Source organism: Aulonocara stuartgranti (assembly GCF_965226115.1).
Source record: "Aulonocara stuartgranti genome assembly, chromosome: 1".
Classification (NCBI taxonomy): Eukaryota; Metazoa; Chordata; class Actinopteri; order Cichliformes; family Cichlidae; genus Aulonocara; species Aulonocara stuartgranti.
In genome coordinates, this window is record NC_138939.1 from 26960086 (window position 1) to 26974985 (window position 14900).

General features: G+C 39.8%; 2 protein-coding genes across 3 annotated transcripts; one reads left to right on the forward strand and one right to left on the reverse strand.

Moving 5' to 3' along the window:
- Positions 1–318: 318 nt before the first annotated feature.
- ercc3 (excision repair cross-complementation group 3) lies at positions 319–9006 on the reverse strand. Of its 2 annotated transcripts, none has more exons than XM_082529005.1 (15): positions 8816–9006; positions 8296–8495; positions 7930–8166; positions 7770–7819; positions 7549–7684; positions 7240–7410; positions 6689–6893; positions 6183–6497; positions 5861–6045; positions 5118–5320; positions 4941–5037; positions 4049–4166; positions 3847–3965; positions 1416–1565; positions 319–1068 (listed from the first exon to the last, which is right to left on the reverse strand). In XM_082529005.1, exons 1-15 carry the CDS (start codon positions 8841–8843, stop codon positions 931–933), a joined length of 2352 nt encoding a protein of 783 aa, XP_082385131.1. In that variant the 5' UTR covers positions 8844–9006; the 3' UTR covers positions 319–930. The 2 variants fall into 2 exon arrangements, with proteins under 2 accessions (XP_082385131.1, XP_082385132.1); XM_082529006.1 differs by having other exon boundaries at positions 8938–8996.
- Positions 9007–9360: 354 nt separating this feature from the next.
- On the forward strand, positions 9361–12256 carry gpalpp1 (GPALPP motifs containing 1). Its single transcript, XM_082529066.1, has 7 exons — positions 9361–9571; positions 9686–9812; positions 9892–9972; positions 10081–10330; positions 10729–10893; positions 10976–11077; positions 11194–12256. Exons 1-7 carry the CDS (start codon positions 9487–9489, stop codon positions 11410–11412), a joined length of 1029 nt encoding a protein of 342 aa, XP_082385192.1. The 5' UTR covers positions 9361–9486; the 3' UTR covers positions 11413–12256.
- Positions 12257–14900: the final 2644 nt, after the last annotated feature.

The following is a 14900-nucleotide window of genomic DNA, read 5'->3' on the forward strand; positions in this document are numbered from 1 at the left end:
TCTTCAAGTCACCAACAAAGAAAGAATTATCCCCCTCCTCTCCACGCCTGGCTTTTATCCAAATGGAGTTTTTTTTATTCCCTTTATTCATTCTCAGAAGAAATCATGGGGACATTGCTACACAATCATGAGTTAGTCCGATTAAATAATGTCTTCTGTAGCAAGTGGGTGCTATCGTGACCTTTAATTGATGCCAGAAGAGTATTCACTAGATTTCTTTAGATTTATTGTCCTGCTTCGTTTTGTGACTTTGAGACTTTGTCTGTTGTCTGCTGTGTATATTACTGCTAGTCTAAGGAGAATAAAAGTCCAAAAATATTCATTTTACAAAACATATTTAATAACATTTTACAGAATTAACTGACATAAAACATATCTGTGTGGTTGGCTTTCAGGAGCAGCTTTATACACATTCTAGTCAACTTTACAAAAAGCTATGCTGTTAACCAGCATATGAGAATTAGCTACAAAATAACAAACGTGTCCTCATGCAGGTCAAGGCAGCATTAGTCAAATTTTTTACCATTAGATAACCTGTGTTATCCAACAGTAAATAAGATGGTTTATTCATTTAGATGCCAAAAGACTAAGAGCTGATCTTTTGCTGCTTACAAAGTTAATGTGATTTATATGTCATATGCAAGTAGCCATCCAATTTACAGACATCGAAAAGCTTTACCACTTAGTGACACATTATCCCTGATCATTGCTCCATTCAGACGCGATGGAGTTCAGCTGGGCTTCAAACCTGCTTGTTCGTGTGACTGCTTGGGTCTTGGGGGGGGAAGCGAGTGCCTCGCTCATGTTATGGCCTGGCCCTAGACGGGTCGTAACACTGCTCTTTAATGCATACTTCAATGCCCCAGTTTTGTCTTACTGCCCATTACAGCACAGAACGTTTTTAGGTATCAAGGTGTCAAGCACGTAGATCTACTTTCTGAAGCGCTTGAACAGTGGATGAACGCTTTTGCCCGCTGCAAGGGCTTTGCTGCTTCTGCTCTGATATTCCATGTAGATGGTGTCATCTGCTCCGGACATGGAGCTCATGGTGCCGGTTCGCCTTGAGAACTGATCAGGAAACAGAGAAAGAAGAAGTGAGAGTAATCAAATGTACAAAATACGCAAGTTACCAACAGCAGGGGTGGGGAGCACAGAGTAACTCATGACATAGTGCAAAAAAAAATAAAATAAATAATAATAATAATGACAAAGATATTATTGTACAGCAAATCGGTGAGCATTACAGCAATACAACAATATTTGTGTAGGGAAGAGGGGGTGGTGAACTTTCATTAACCTTCATTTGGTAGGCCCATAAGGAGTGATTTCAAAGAGACTCTGCAGTGTCAATATTTTGTTGACCCTCCAAACATCCTTTCTCTACAAATGTCTTAACAGCTGGTGAAATTCCTCACCTGAGGTCGTGCGCCCACCTCCCCTGCCACCAGCTCCTCCTCGGCATCTATGTCAGAAGCAGCGAGGACCTTCTGAAGCAGCTGCTGTTGCTCATCTCTGGTGGAGAACATCAAGTCCTCTTCCTCCATACCTGCCAGCTTTGTGATTACCTGTCAAAGTCAGAGAAAATCAGGAGAGAATGGAGCCAGCTAAGAAGAGGAGGATGTCCTCCCCTGTGTGGGAACATTTTGATCTTATTCCTCCCAACAAGGTATGCAAATTTCTACAGAAGATGTATTTTCATAATACTGATGGTGCAATACAATTTATGTTAAGCTGTCTTTACTTTTGTTCAAGGTGAAGTGTTTGCTATGTGCCAGGGAGCTGGGATATAACAACAACACCTCATCAATGCTCAGGCACTACAGAGCTTTGCATGAGAATAAGGGGGAACACCGATTGTGGAGCAAGACCAGGTGAGCCATCAAATGCAATGATAATATAGCATGCAGTAATGTTACTAAATGATTTAACAATATTATACAACTGTAATAAGTTGTACGTGTGTGATATTTATATTTGTGCTTTGTCTTTGTTCTCCTGAGGAAAGACAATAATCTCAAATAGATGAAGACCTGGTTAGCATGGTGATCGAGGACTCCCAGCCATTTAGCATTGTGGAGGACAAAGGATTCAAAAGATTTGTTAAATCATTAAATCCTAGCTATGTTCTCCCCACTAAAAAGGTCATAAAAGCAGTGAAAATTTTGTTTTTACTGAATAAAATGTGAACAGGCAGGACTGAGGCCTCAGTCTGTAGCTGTCCATACCTCAACGTTACAAAAGCACAACCACACCTCACCTCTCATATTTTTACGTCCAGTCGATGTCCTACTAGAGCAAATGAAGCTTCAAGACGCTTTGCACTGGGGTGAACCAATTGGATGAAAAGCTTCAGTGCTTCATAAAGCTTCATCTGCCCATCACTAGTGATAACAGTTAAGGGACTGATTTTCCACTTTACTGTGAACCTTTCAGCTGCTGTAAGACTTTGCAGGCACTTTGTTATTCAAATACAATTCAATGAATGTGCCTCTACAGTCAGAGAAGTAGTCTTTTCTCTTGTTCTATCTTTGTTTTGTCCATGTAAACCAGGGGTGGGCAATTCCAGGTCTCGAGGGCCGGTGTCCTGCAGGTTTTAGATCTCACCTTGGGTCATCACACCTGAATCACATGATTAGTTCGTTACCAGGCCTCTGGAGAACTTCAGGATATGTTGATGAGCCATTTAAATCAGCTGTGTTGGTTCAAAGACACATCTAAAACCTGCAGGGACACCGGCCCTGGAGGCCTGGAGTTGCCCACCCCTGATGTAAACAAACCTACGCATGACTGCTGCCAGAATTGCTTAAAGGTCTTGATTTTCAGTGTGTGTCTTGGAATTCTTCTCACAACACATGCCACCAGACAGACGGGAAACAATGAAACCAAATTCTTTAAAAATTCTTCTATGACAAAACAAAATGAAACTGGGACATTCAGATTTTGTTCCATAAGTCAAAAGTCTTCATTCATATAAGTTTAACTGTACAATACTCAAATGAGAATTTCCACTTTGCAATATTCAGTCAGATAACAGTTTACATCCATTTTTGTTCAGACTAGACCATGATATCATGATTTTGTCTCCTTAAACTGGATAAGCAGGAGAAAATGGTTGGATAAGGGGATATTTGTGCCGAAGTTTGTTAAAATGGTCAAAATAGAATCCATGAAATGTTTAGCAAATGTGTTTTCTGACGCCACACAAATTATGTTAACCACAAAATTCTTTGAGATGTTCAAGAGACAGGGATGGACGTACCCTAATGGACCCTCTCACAATCGGGTGGCTTTCCTATGTTTTGTTAGGCATAGCAGCTTTTTAGAAGACATCATGATTCATTCAATATTTATTTATTTTTTAGCAGCCATTTATGAATGCCGTTCCCCATAAGCCCCAGGTCTTTGAAGGCCGTGGCTTAAGAGGATAGAGAAGAGTGATCACTTAAGAAGGTTTTAGCAGGTTAAGTCTTTCAGTGAGACGGTGGTAAAATCAAATTACAGGGATTTAAACACTTAACTACTTATTCGTGAGAGCTGTAGTTTTGACTATGCTTGGTCAAAGAATTCAAATTGATATCAGGATATGGAAATAAAAGTCAAGGCTTAATATATTTCAGAAACAGTTGGACTCACTAGATTCAGGAATTGGGTTTTTAAAGGTTAAGTGGCATAAACATTTACCAGCTGTGAGCGCTCATCCTCGCTGTAAACTATCCTTCAAGCTATAACAGTAAACTTCAACAGGAATGGGTCATGACCTTCATGAAAGAAATGTGCACTATGACCATGGTTATAATTAATTATGCACAAATCATATGAGACCGTGTTAAGAAGTTAACAGCACACCTTAAAGCTGTATCCCTGGTCCACGAGAAACCTCTGCCTCTTGGTGGAGTAAGCCATTTCCTGGGTATCCTGGGACACCAGTGAATAGAAGTATGCATTGTACTCTTCTGCCACCATTCCTAAAACGGCAGACAGGGACATTGAAATAAGTGATTTTGCTCACAGACACCAGAAGACAAAATGGTTAGATAAGCAAACAGACCTTTTTTGGCTCTTAAGACTCTCCCAAGTCTCTGGGCCTCCTGTCTGCGTGATCCACCGTGGGACGAGATCTGGATCAGCACATTTGCTTCTGGCAAGTCAAATGAAGTGTCTCCAACCTGCAGAAGAATTCGCAAACGTGCAATTTCACCACGCTGTCACAGTACCAGCATGCATTTACTGTGTAATAAAAGGCAAATGTGAATTATGTGTCAAAATACTTTTTGTAGCTATTGTTCTTACATATCGTATGGAGAGAAGATTACTGATTATTGCCTTCCTCAGGTAATTACCATTACCCAAGCTTCCAAATGTTTATACGATTGGTTTTAAAAATTGGCAAAATTTTTTGAAAAACCGATTTACTACTTTTGAAGCTCAAGCACACTTGGCTTATGCAGTAGGACAATAATTCCAAACACACCAGCAGGTCCACCTCTGAGTGGGTCAAACAAAAAAAAAGCAAAATGAAGATTTTAAAGTGGCCTAGTCAAAATCCTAACTGAAATCCTATTGAGATGCTTTGGCAAGACCTTAAACAGGCATTCATACTCAAAAGCCCTCCAGTGTGACTGAATTAAAACAATTCTGTGGGACAAAATCCTCCATGTGAAATATTCGTTGCCAGTTATCGCAAATGCTTAATTGCAATTTTTGGTGCCAAGGGTGGCAAAACCAGTTATTAGGTTTAGAGGGTAATTACCTTGCCCTGTGTAAAAAAGTAAGACAGCTTTCCTTCCTTTAATAAACAAAATCTTAACTCAAAAACTGCATTTTGTATTTACTCAAGTAACTTTTATCTGATATTAAAATTTGCTTAATAATCTGAAACATGTAAGAAACCAGTAAGGGGGCAAATGCTTTTTCACAGCCCTGTAGACTGACTGGTTTACCTTTGAGATGAAAATGGTGTTGATCTTGGGGTTGTGTTTGAAGTTCTGTAAAATCTGCATTCGCTCCCCCTGAGAGGTCGGACCATAGATGTAAGGCCTTGGGGAGAAAGTGAAAATTTGTTAAAACAATTGCAACCTGAAACACAGAAGGAGCTTCTCTTTTTGTCAGTAACTTACTTGTTGAGACGAATGGCATATTCTTTCAAGGCAAACACGTTATCAGCAAACACAATGATTTTGTCATTCCGTCGCTCATGGAAGCGAATGAGAAACTGACACGCACGGAACTTATTGGGGTTCATCGTGTAAAGCAGGATCCGCTTCTTTGTCTTAATGGCAACGTACTCTCTGTAAAACTCCGGAGACATCGGGCACCACACCTGAAGAACAGGCATGCCAGTCACACTGATGATGATACTCAAAGCATACTGTAATATGAATACAGTTAAAAGGCTTTGCTTTTACATTTGAAGCTGCCCTAACACATTTAGTTTTGAATTTGACAAGTGACATCATAATCAACAGTGACAACTAACATCAATCAATGTGCGGGGGAATAGATGTGCAAATTTGCACATCTTGAGCACATCATAAAGTTGCAATATAATTAAATACGAAAAAGACACAATTGTTACCATCTTAAATTGAACTTTACCAGAAAAAATAGTTTTATTAGTTTGTATGATGAAATGATTTATTAATTACTTTAGATTTTTTTGCTTTATCAGTTACATAATGACAATTAAAATTAATTTTGAATTACATCGGCCAGTTCTAGACCAGAACCACAATGTATATGTCCATAATATCGCATTACGGATTCATCTATAAAGTGAATGCAGAAAAAAAAAAGCTGCTTATTTATTAAATCTATTTTATAATCTAATATCTTATTTCTACTGTTATACTGCAAGACTCACCTCTGCACACTGGACTTTAGCAATGTAGCCATTGTTCTGCAGTTCCATCCAGTTGGCCTCGTATAGCTTTGGTCCAATTAGGAAATTGAGGTCCACAATCTTATCATCCTCTCTGACCAATGTGGCAGTGAGGCCAAGTTTGCAGTGGGCCTGGACTATAGTCAGGACACGACGAAACATCCTTGCTACAGGCAAAGAAAGTTTTAAGTTAGGATGGAGACTAATCGCGCCAAAATATTCTGTCTGGTTTACTGCATGTAAAAGAAATACTTATAAATATCCGGATATATTTAGGATAACACAAAAACCAAAAACAACTCACCAGGGATAGTGTGAACTTCATCCAGTATGATGAGACCCCACTCTTGGCTCCGCATCCACTCCATGACCCTTTCAGCTTCCCAGGAGCGCTTGGTGGTGTGACCCAGCATGGAGTAGGTGCTGATGGCCACCGAGCAACCTATAGGCTTGTCCTTCGCATCAGAAGTGAAGCGGCAGATCTGAGAGTCGTCAATAGTGGACCACATCTTGAACTGGGACTTCCACTGCTCCACAGATACAGAGGAATTACCCAGCACCAGGCAGCGTTTGCGCACCGTGCAGGCCGCTGTCACCCCGACCAGGGATTTACCCGCTCCTGTAAAACAAAGATAGGATAAACATTATTGAGACACACGAGTGTCTTACACATAGGTTTGATGAAATGAAAAGATAGTCTCAAGTGTCTTTTAGAGTATACTACAATGCTGGAATAAAAATTTGTGTCTTTATATATATATTATACTAAACATGCTGTCCTTTATGACAACAGTAAATCCACTGTCTCACCACATGGCAGCACAATGACTCCTGAGCGGGCGCGACCGTTTCCAAACATTTTGCGTAGACTCTTTTCCTGATAGGGCCTCAACACAGCCGTGGGCTTAAGGTCTATGTTGATGTCGGGGTTGACTGTGTCATTGCGGAAGTCGTACTCTGCCAGGAGGGGGTACTCCAGCTGAATACAACGCTTCTGCAGCTCTTCAATCATCTCCTGCACCACAATAAAAAAAAAAAAAGAACAGAGTAGAGTTTAGTGTGGGGATTTAAAATATTTCATTGGCTTTTTAAAGAAATGATCATACTTTGTTAAAATGAAGTCATGAAACATAAGCTTTTATTGATCAAGGGAAAAGCAGTTCCCAAACTTCACCCAGTTTTATAACCTAATAATTGACTTACTTCTGATGATTTGGGGACCAATAGCAAAAATGTAAACACCAACACTGTTGCAAGAAAATACGTTTAAATCTGTATGTTTAAAAGCTTTAAATATGGGCCGGCAATAATATTAAGTATGTGGCAGCGTTACAGGGGGAAAAAAATAATCAGGTATGCACCTGGCGAATTTCAAAGGACACAGTCTGAGTCTCCTCTTCCTCCTCTTCTTCTTTATCCATCTGCTCATAGTAGCTGAAGATGTCCTCAGGGACCTGCTGGGTTGAGGTTTCCCCATCACTGGGCTGCTGTGAGCTGGAAGTGCCTTCTTTTTCTTGAACAGACTTAGAAATCTGTCAGAAAGAGGAACTATTTAAATATGTGATTGATCAGAGAAACTTTTATTAAACATATGAATATAAAAGAACAGTCTTTTTTATTAGTGCTATTTTACACATTAGTTTGAGCTTAAAAAATGTTCATTTGCACACCGCTGACTTGCTGTGGATGACTTCAGTAATAAGCTCAGCATCTGTTCCATCTGCAGCGCGGAGACGACATTCACGGATCACATTGTCTTGCAGAAGTCGCTGGATCACATCAGGGAAGGCACTCTCAACAAAATACCTGAGCATGGATTGTAATTGGAGTTTATGAAAAGTGCTAAGAGTGCTACTGATGCAAAGCGTGAAGAAACCATTTTTAAAATTACCTATTGTGCTTGAGCACCAGCTTGACTTTGCCGTAGCTCACTGTGCAGAGCTGAGAAGAAGAGAGAGATCAGATTTGCATATCACGACAAAAAACAGTGCTTTCAGCAATGTTCAATCTTTGGCAGTATTCCTCAAAACACCAAATACTCCCAGTAAGACCTTTATGAATTGCACGATTCCATCAGGTACAGATGTCTTGCTGAGTTTCTGCAGATACTCCACAATATCAGAGGTCTGGAGCCCCACACTGACAGCTGCATATAAGGAGTAGGCAGTTAGCTTGTACTCATGGATATGGTTAGGTCTGCATACTGGCTCTGCAATGGCCACCAAGAAATCCTGGGCATATTTATACACTGGAGAAAAAGCTTCCAGAAAGATGTGTCCATCTGGAGCCTGCAGGAGAGAAAGGAAACAGAAAAAACAACATAAGAGAGAAGTACATACATCTCCCACATAAAAGTGGAAGGACACCAAAGCTTTTTAAATTTAAGTGAGGAAATCAACAACCCAAGCACATCTTACCACCCAGAGTGGACGTGAGGAGTGATCATTTTTTAACAGCATCTGAGCACGGTAATCTTTGGCTCCATATTCATCTAGTTTTGTACTAGACTCGTCCACTTGTTTTCCTGCAGCAGCAGGTATGGCCTCTTGAGACTCGCTCCCCACCGCCTCTTCTTCATCATCTTCTTCCTCATAGAAACGCTTCTTGGACTTTTTTTCTGATTCACAAAGGATACAAACATGAGTATGCAACTATTCATAGGCATAAAAAAAGGTTCACAAACGATCAGGCTGAAACAGGGATGAATGTAACGATATGAGAACTGAGGCAGAAAGTGTGGCTGCAGACGTGCTAATGTCCTAGCTTCTACATCCTTGATCTAATGGTCTTTATCTGGAACTGTTAACCTTTACAAAAGCACAGAATAATTACTGGAAATGTTCAGAGTCCAAGAAGAAAAGTACAATGCTTCTTATCACTTAGTTAGCTAGCTTAATGGCTAATTATATAGGTCAAAACACAGGATTAGCAACGTACCCCGGTCTCCTTTGTCCTTTTTACCCATTTTAACCGCTTTTAAATGGGTAATAGCTCAAACTAAGCCCGATATGACTGCATAACAACCAAATATCCTCCCGAAATTTCTAAGACAAACTGACCGGTGTGGGTCAGGCTGCTGGTGTTGCGCGTCAAAACTCCTGCAGAAAACACTTCCGGTTTGAAATGTCAAAATAAAATCCTCTTCGTATCCTCTTCGTACAGTTAAAAAAAACAACTTGAGAAATTAACTGTTTTTAGATGATATGGAAGATTTTTTTAATATGTGTTCTGAGATTTCTTGATGTCTCCTTTTCTGTGTTTATGTGTGTTTTTTGTTTTATTTTGTTTTGTTTGCAGGGATGTTACACAAAAAACACAATGTTGACTCAGTATTGAACGACACAATCAAAAACAATCTAGAAAAGTTTTTCATGTCGAATAAATGACAGAAACGTTCATGTATTTCTGATTTATGTCCTCTCTAGGTTGATACCAATAAATTATTAATTAATTAATTTTTTTTTAAAAAACTAGCCACTCCGTGTTTACTTCCTTGGTCAAAGGTCAATCTGATTCCTACGGGTTTCCTCAATCTGTTGGAAGGTATCTGTCTGATTTAACCAAAAATTGCTGCAGCTACGTGACTGATTTATTACCCAGAGTTGAATATGTCGTCTGATAAACAAATTGGACCCGCTTTACCGCCGACGTTTAGAAAGGAGAGCCCTGAAGACTATGATTATGAAGACGAATGTAAGTGAAACTATATGTTTACCACTCGTTTACTTTGACTCCTGCATTCGTAGTGCTTTTGTCCGATTGTTTTTTTTTATTGCGGTCTTCAGTTTTCTTCTTCAAACTCTGCAGTGGTTGGCCCTGCTTTGCCGCCCGGTTACAAACGGGGAGAACCGTCGAGCTCCTCTGATGAGAGTGAGCAGGAGGTAGCGGTGAAAAGAGTCAAAACAGGACACGCCGGTGAAGAAAGAGCCGCAGAGTGGGTTCCCTGCTGAATTACAGCTAAAATACAGGAAATGTCTCGATAAACAAAACACTGACATATGTCTTCTGAACAGGGTGAGCACAGAAGACGATGATGGTTTCTTTGGACCAGCTCTGCCGCCAGGATTTAAGAAACGTCCGAGTTCACCAGATGTGTGAGCAAATTTATCCTATAAAGCACCATCCTATAAAGAAAAAAAACGGAGTGGAATCAATAAGCTGAGGATCATCATGAAAACTGTAACTTTACTTTGTTCTCTCAGGCCGCCTGTGCTGGGACCAGCTCTACCTCCTGGGTTTCGCAGAGCACAACATGAAGACAATGATGGTGAAGATCCAGACAGTTGTCCAGGGCCTGCCTTGCCTCCAGGCTACCAAGCCGAACCCTCCAGCAGCGAAGGAGAAGATGAGGATGTAATTGGACCAATGCCAGCCAATGGGCCAATTCAGGACACTATGGCTCAGGACATTGAGCGTAGAGCACAAAGGATGAAAGAGAAGCTGACAGGAGACGTAAGCCCTAATCCCAGACACTATACACCACAGGTGTCGAACTCCAGGCCTCGAATGTCCTCCAGGTTTTAGATGTGTCCTTGATCCAAGACAGCTGATTTAAATGGCTAAATTACCTCCTCAACATGTCTTGAAGTTCTCCAGAAGCCTGTTAATGAACTAATCATTTGATTCAGGTGTGTTGACCTTGGGTGAGATCTAAAACCTGCAGGACAGCGGCCCTCGAGGCCTGGAGTTTGACACCCCTGCTATACACTGTACGGTTCAATCAGCTTAATCCATGCATAAAAAGTGACAGAAAGACTAACCGTATTTTAAGGTGTTAGGATTTCTTCTTTCTCTGATCACCATTTTAAAGTTTTAAAGTTTTTTTTTTCTTTGTGTGTGCATGTCAACAGGATGCTCCTGAGGTGCTGAACAGAGAAACATGGATGACTGAGCTCCCGCCAGAACTGCAGCATATTGGCTTGGGGGCTCGAACTTTTAAGAAAAGGTCAGGTCCCGAAAATGCTGACCGCTCAATTTGGACGGATACACCAGCAGACAGGGAGCGCAAAGCCAGGGTATTTAATGAAAACAGGTTTACTTTTTATTTGTTACATATTTTTGCCTCTATCTCATTCGTCTGTTGGCCTTTACCAATAGGAACGTCTTGAGGGAAAGAAGAAGGGTGAAGCAGAGAAAGACAGTGTCCCACATGTTTCTCACAAAGACTTGGAAATGGCAGAGAAAGTGTCCAAGTATAATGTAAGTGGTTGTACTTTATTTTTCACATCTCTTAAATGTTCCCGTTTAGCAGAGTATGCATTTTTGTTCACATTGAGTTCAGGACTAAAATTTCTGTACATGTCACTAATTATTAGGATTCTAAACGTGCGGAGTCTCTGATGAGCCTTCACACAAAGAAGATGAAGGAGAAGGCGAAGGAGAAAGCTGACCAGCCAGTCGAGAGGAGACCATTCGATCGTGACGCAGACCTGCAAGTGAACCGCTTTGATGAAGCGCAGAAGAAGCGGCTGCTGAAGAAGTCTCAGGAACTGAACACACGGTTCTCCCACAGCAAGGAGCGAATGTTCCTCTAACACACCGAAAATGTCAAAAATGTGTAAAAATACATTTTCCTTTAGACTTCATAGAGTATGGTCTAAGCTTTGTTGGTCTATGAAACTGGAGTTTAACACACAATAGTTTGTGTAAATGACAGGACGCCATTGTTATAACAGATGTTTTATAGTCATTCAATCTGTTATAAAACAGCAGCTATTTGAGCTTTTAGAGTTATAGAATAAATGCAAACAATTCAAATGTTCTTCCTGCAGAACATCAGCTTATATTTTTAGATTGGACCGTGTTTGTACAGGTAACATCCAGATCAATCACATGTCTCTTGGTAAATTTAGTTGCTATGAATGGTGTCAGATTGAATGTCATTTTCAGTTTTGGTGTGCTGAAATTTTGTGTAAAACTCAGACTTTGTACTTAGGGATGGTAAAGGAGAGATGAGAAACAGTTTAGCCTAAGTGTTTATGTGTGGTTTTAATTAAAATGGGGGATAGTGCAGTATAATACTGGGTTAGATAATGTTTTATTTAATGCCATTATACAAATATATTCAGTCTGTTATGGACTACCTATTAAAGAGAGAAAAATACTTTCTCGATTCAAAGTACTTCATTTTTTTGGCTCCTTAAATATTTTTCTGTTTTTGCTTTTGTTTGTTCTAAATGCAAAAAGTGAACATTTTAAACCAAACTGCCATTTTGGCATCTAGATATAAAAGGCTCAAATCTTTACATTAATGCACTCTACATCTGTGATTGATTCCTTTTAAGCTTTTTCTGAAACTCCTATAAAATGTGTTGTACTGCTATTGCAACTTTAAACTGTATATTAAACTTTTATAAACTCCAAACTTTTACAAAAACACTTTCTTGGCATGTTGTGTTTCTTTATTAACACACCTATTTTTAGTAACCAGCATTTAAGTCCTACGCCGTAGTAATGGTTGTAAAAATTGGGGCTCTTCAGAGTCGCTATATATGCATATTGCATTTATGCATGCGTTTGGCGGTAGCATTGATCGAGATCCCAGTCATCATTTTAAAATATTTAAAGCAGAATGCAGGTGTGTGGCTCATTAAAGTACATATACACTCTCTGTAATAACATTAGGTAATTGGATGTAAGGAGAACGACTAATTTAATGTCTAATGTCTGAGCTGAGAGTGACGTCACTGCTAAGTTGAGCGTGATCCAGCATTAAAGTTCAAAAAGCATGAAAACAGGATTTGTTTGACTTCTTAGCCAGGTTAACCCATTTGTGTATTACTACAGTGTTTCCATTTTGCACTTAAACACTGCTGCACGTTCATTTAAAAGAGTCTGGTCAGTGCCTATGGCTTTAAGTTGGGGCAATGAAACAATAAACATACAGGCTCAAACATATAGATTGACTCACTTAAAACCTAATAAGTGATACTGACGGTTCTACAGTTTCATTTAACTTGACAGGTTCCTATTAACTTCTTATTAGTGATCGTGATTGACTGATTGACAAGGAACTCTGTCAGGCTCCAAAGAGGATAATTGTAGATTTACACAAGTAGGAACCGTTTCTAAATACCTACAGATTCCAAGATCATCAGTTCAAAAGGCACACAGCTAGAGGCTGCTCGGTGTCAATCGGCTCTCTGAAATTATTTCACTGCCTTCTCTGATGTGGACCCAACTCTGCCAACATTAGCTCAAACTTCCTCATTGACATCCTGAAATAAGAAAGCAGTTGTGATGCAGCGTCAACTTCTGGATCAAACCATGAAAATCTCCCTGCTGCTGCCTTTTCATGAAAACTAGACGAACCAACAATCTCAGTTTCTTCCTTTTCTTGTTTAGAAACATCAGGACCACATCAGAAAACATGAGGAATTTTATGTTGTCTCTTTGCACTGCGTTAGGTGTGTAATGGCCTTTTTTTCAGATATGTAACCATGGTGCCAAGGTTTGGAAGAAAACTGTCACACTCATGTGAGCAGAAATTGGTTAGGATGCTCCATGGAGGAACCATGGAGCCACCAAGGCTCAAGGCTGCCACACCCTATCACATGCTTCCTCTAGATCTACAAAGACACAGCACAGCTCATTCTGACCTTCTCTTTATTTGTCCATCATCAACTCCTGAAGCAAACAGTGCATCTGATCATGTTAAACAGTTAGGATGGCCACTGTCCTCTCTCCTAGACAGCACCACAGGTTTGGCATTAGGACCAAACACCTTTCCACTCTTCATCCTCTTCATAGCTGCCCTCGCTTTCTCCTTATTAATCATCTGCACTTCCTGATTCACTAATTATCTTACTTACATACTCTTTCTCTGATTTTCTTAATTGATGAGCTCCTCAAAAGACTCATTTCATTTTCTCAGCACACTCCCTTCACTTGCTAACACATATCCATCTTATTTCGATCTCTACCCTTTACCATCCTAACCTGCTGTACATCCTTTCCAGCTCATGTGCTCTGTCTAGACAATCAGTACAAGTCTATTCTTTCTCTTTCCTTACTAACCAGGTTCACATGCAACTCACTATACAAGTGTTTTCTCTTGCTTTTCTTGCATACACATTTGTCCATAAAAAAGGGGAAAAAATGAAAAAAGTTAAAAAGAAAAAGCAAAAGAAAAGCAAAATATGTGTATTGTCATTTTTCACAAAAGACCAATAGACCATCAAAAACTTAATATAAAAAATGGGGGAAAATTGGATAGTTTATAATTATGTTTCAGACCGAATTACCCATTGACCTCAAGTGGGTTGGTCAGGGATAGCCAGCTGGCCAGATGTGGCCAGCGAGTTATACAATACACAGCTCCAGTCTAAAGTGTAATACAGATGACTATTATTATTATCATTGTTATTATTAAAGTGTTTTATACAGCCAATGCTTCTAGTACAAGGAAACTGGCTGGCAGCCTGACAATTGCATTACTGTTCAGAGTCATGGTTATAAAGATGTAAACTTTTTATTTTGTTACTCCCTCCCCCCCCCCCCCCCCCCCCCCCCTGTATTCTTAGCTGTCAATACATCTGTGACATATTTGCTTTTAATCAGTCTTTGCACTGACTACTGATTTATCATAAAAGCTATATACAAAAAACTGTCTAATGGGGATTTCGGTAAATTTAATCAGCATGTCATGCAGCTGGTTTACTTACTATAGGACAGGAGATGTTAGAGGGAAGTCCGCTAGCGAGCTGTTGGGTTTTGTACCTGATGTGACTACTTTTTTCTCGCAGCACCAGGTATGGTCTCTTGATACTAAGCTCTCACCATTTCATTGTCTTCTTCCTCTTAGAAATACTACTTGGACTTCTTCATAAAAGCCATTAAAAGTTGACAAAAACATCATATTTACAGAGGTACATGTAAATGTAATTATAAAACAATGGAAGTACAAAGCGTGGCTGCAACCATGCTAATATACAAGGTTCTACATCCTTGAACAATTGTACTCTTTAACTAGGGTTGTTACCCTTCACAAAAGCATTGGATAACTATTGGAATTGTTCAGAGT

What these genes read in the sequence shown, in the direction of transcription:
- ercc3 (XM_082529005.1), bottom strand. Translation starts at nt 8,843, where the DNA reads ATGGGTAAAAAGGACAAAGGAGACCGGG. An exon ending in AAAGGACAAAGGAGACCGGG is followed by an intron (nt 8,496 to 8,815) that starts GTACGTTGCTAA and finishes TTTGTGAATCAG; the next exon opens with AAAAAAAGTCCAAGAAGCGT. An exon ending in AGGTGGGCGCACGACCTCAG is followed by an intron (nt 1,069 to 1,415) that starts GTGAGGAATTTC and finishes TTTCCTGATCAG; the next exon opens with TTCTCAAGGCGAACCGGCAC.
- gpalpp1 (XM_082529066.1), top strand. Translation starts at nt 9,487, where the DNA reads ATGTCGTCTGATAAACAAATTGGACCCGCTTTACCGCCGACGTTTAGA. An exon ending in ACAGGGAGCGCAAAGCCAGG is followed by an intron (nt 10,894 to 10,975) that starts GTATTTAATGAA and finishes CTTTACCAATAG; the next exon opens with GAACGTCTTGAGGGAAAGAA. An exon ending in AGAAAGTGTCCAAGTATAAT is followed by an intron (nt 11,078 to 11,193) that starts GTAAGTGGTTGT and finishes ACTAATTATTAG; the next exon opens with GATTCTAAACGTGCGGAGTC.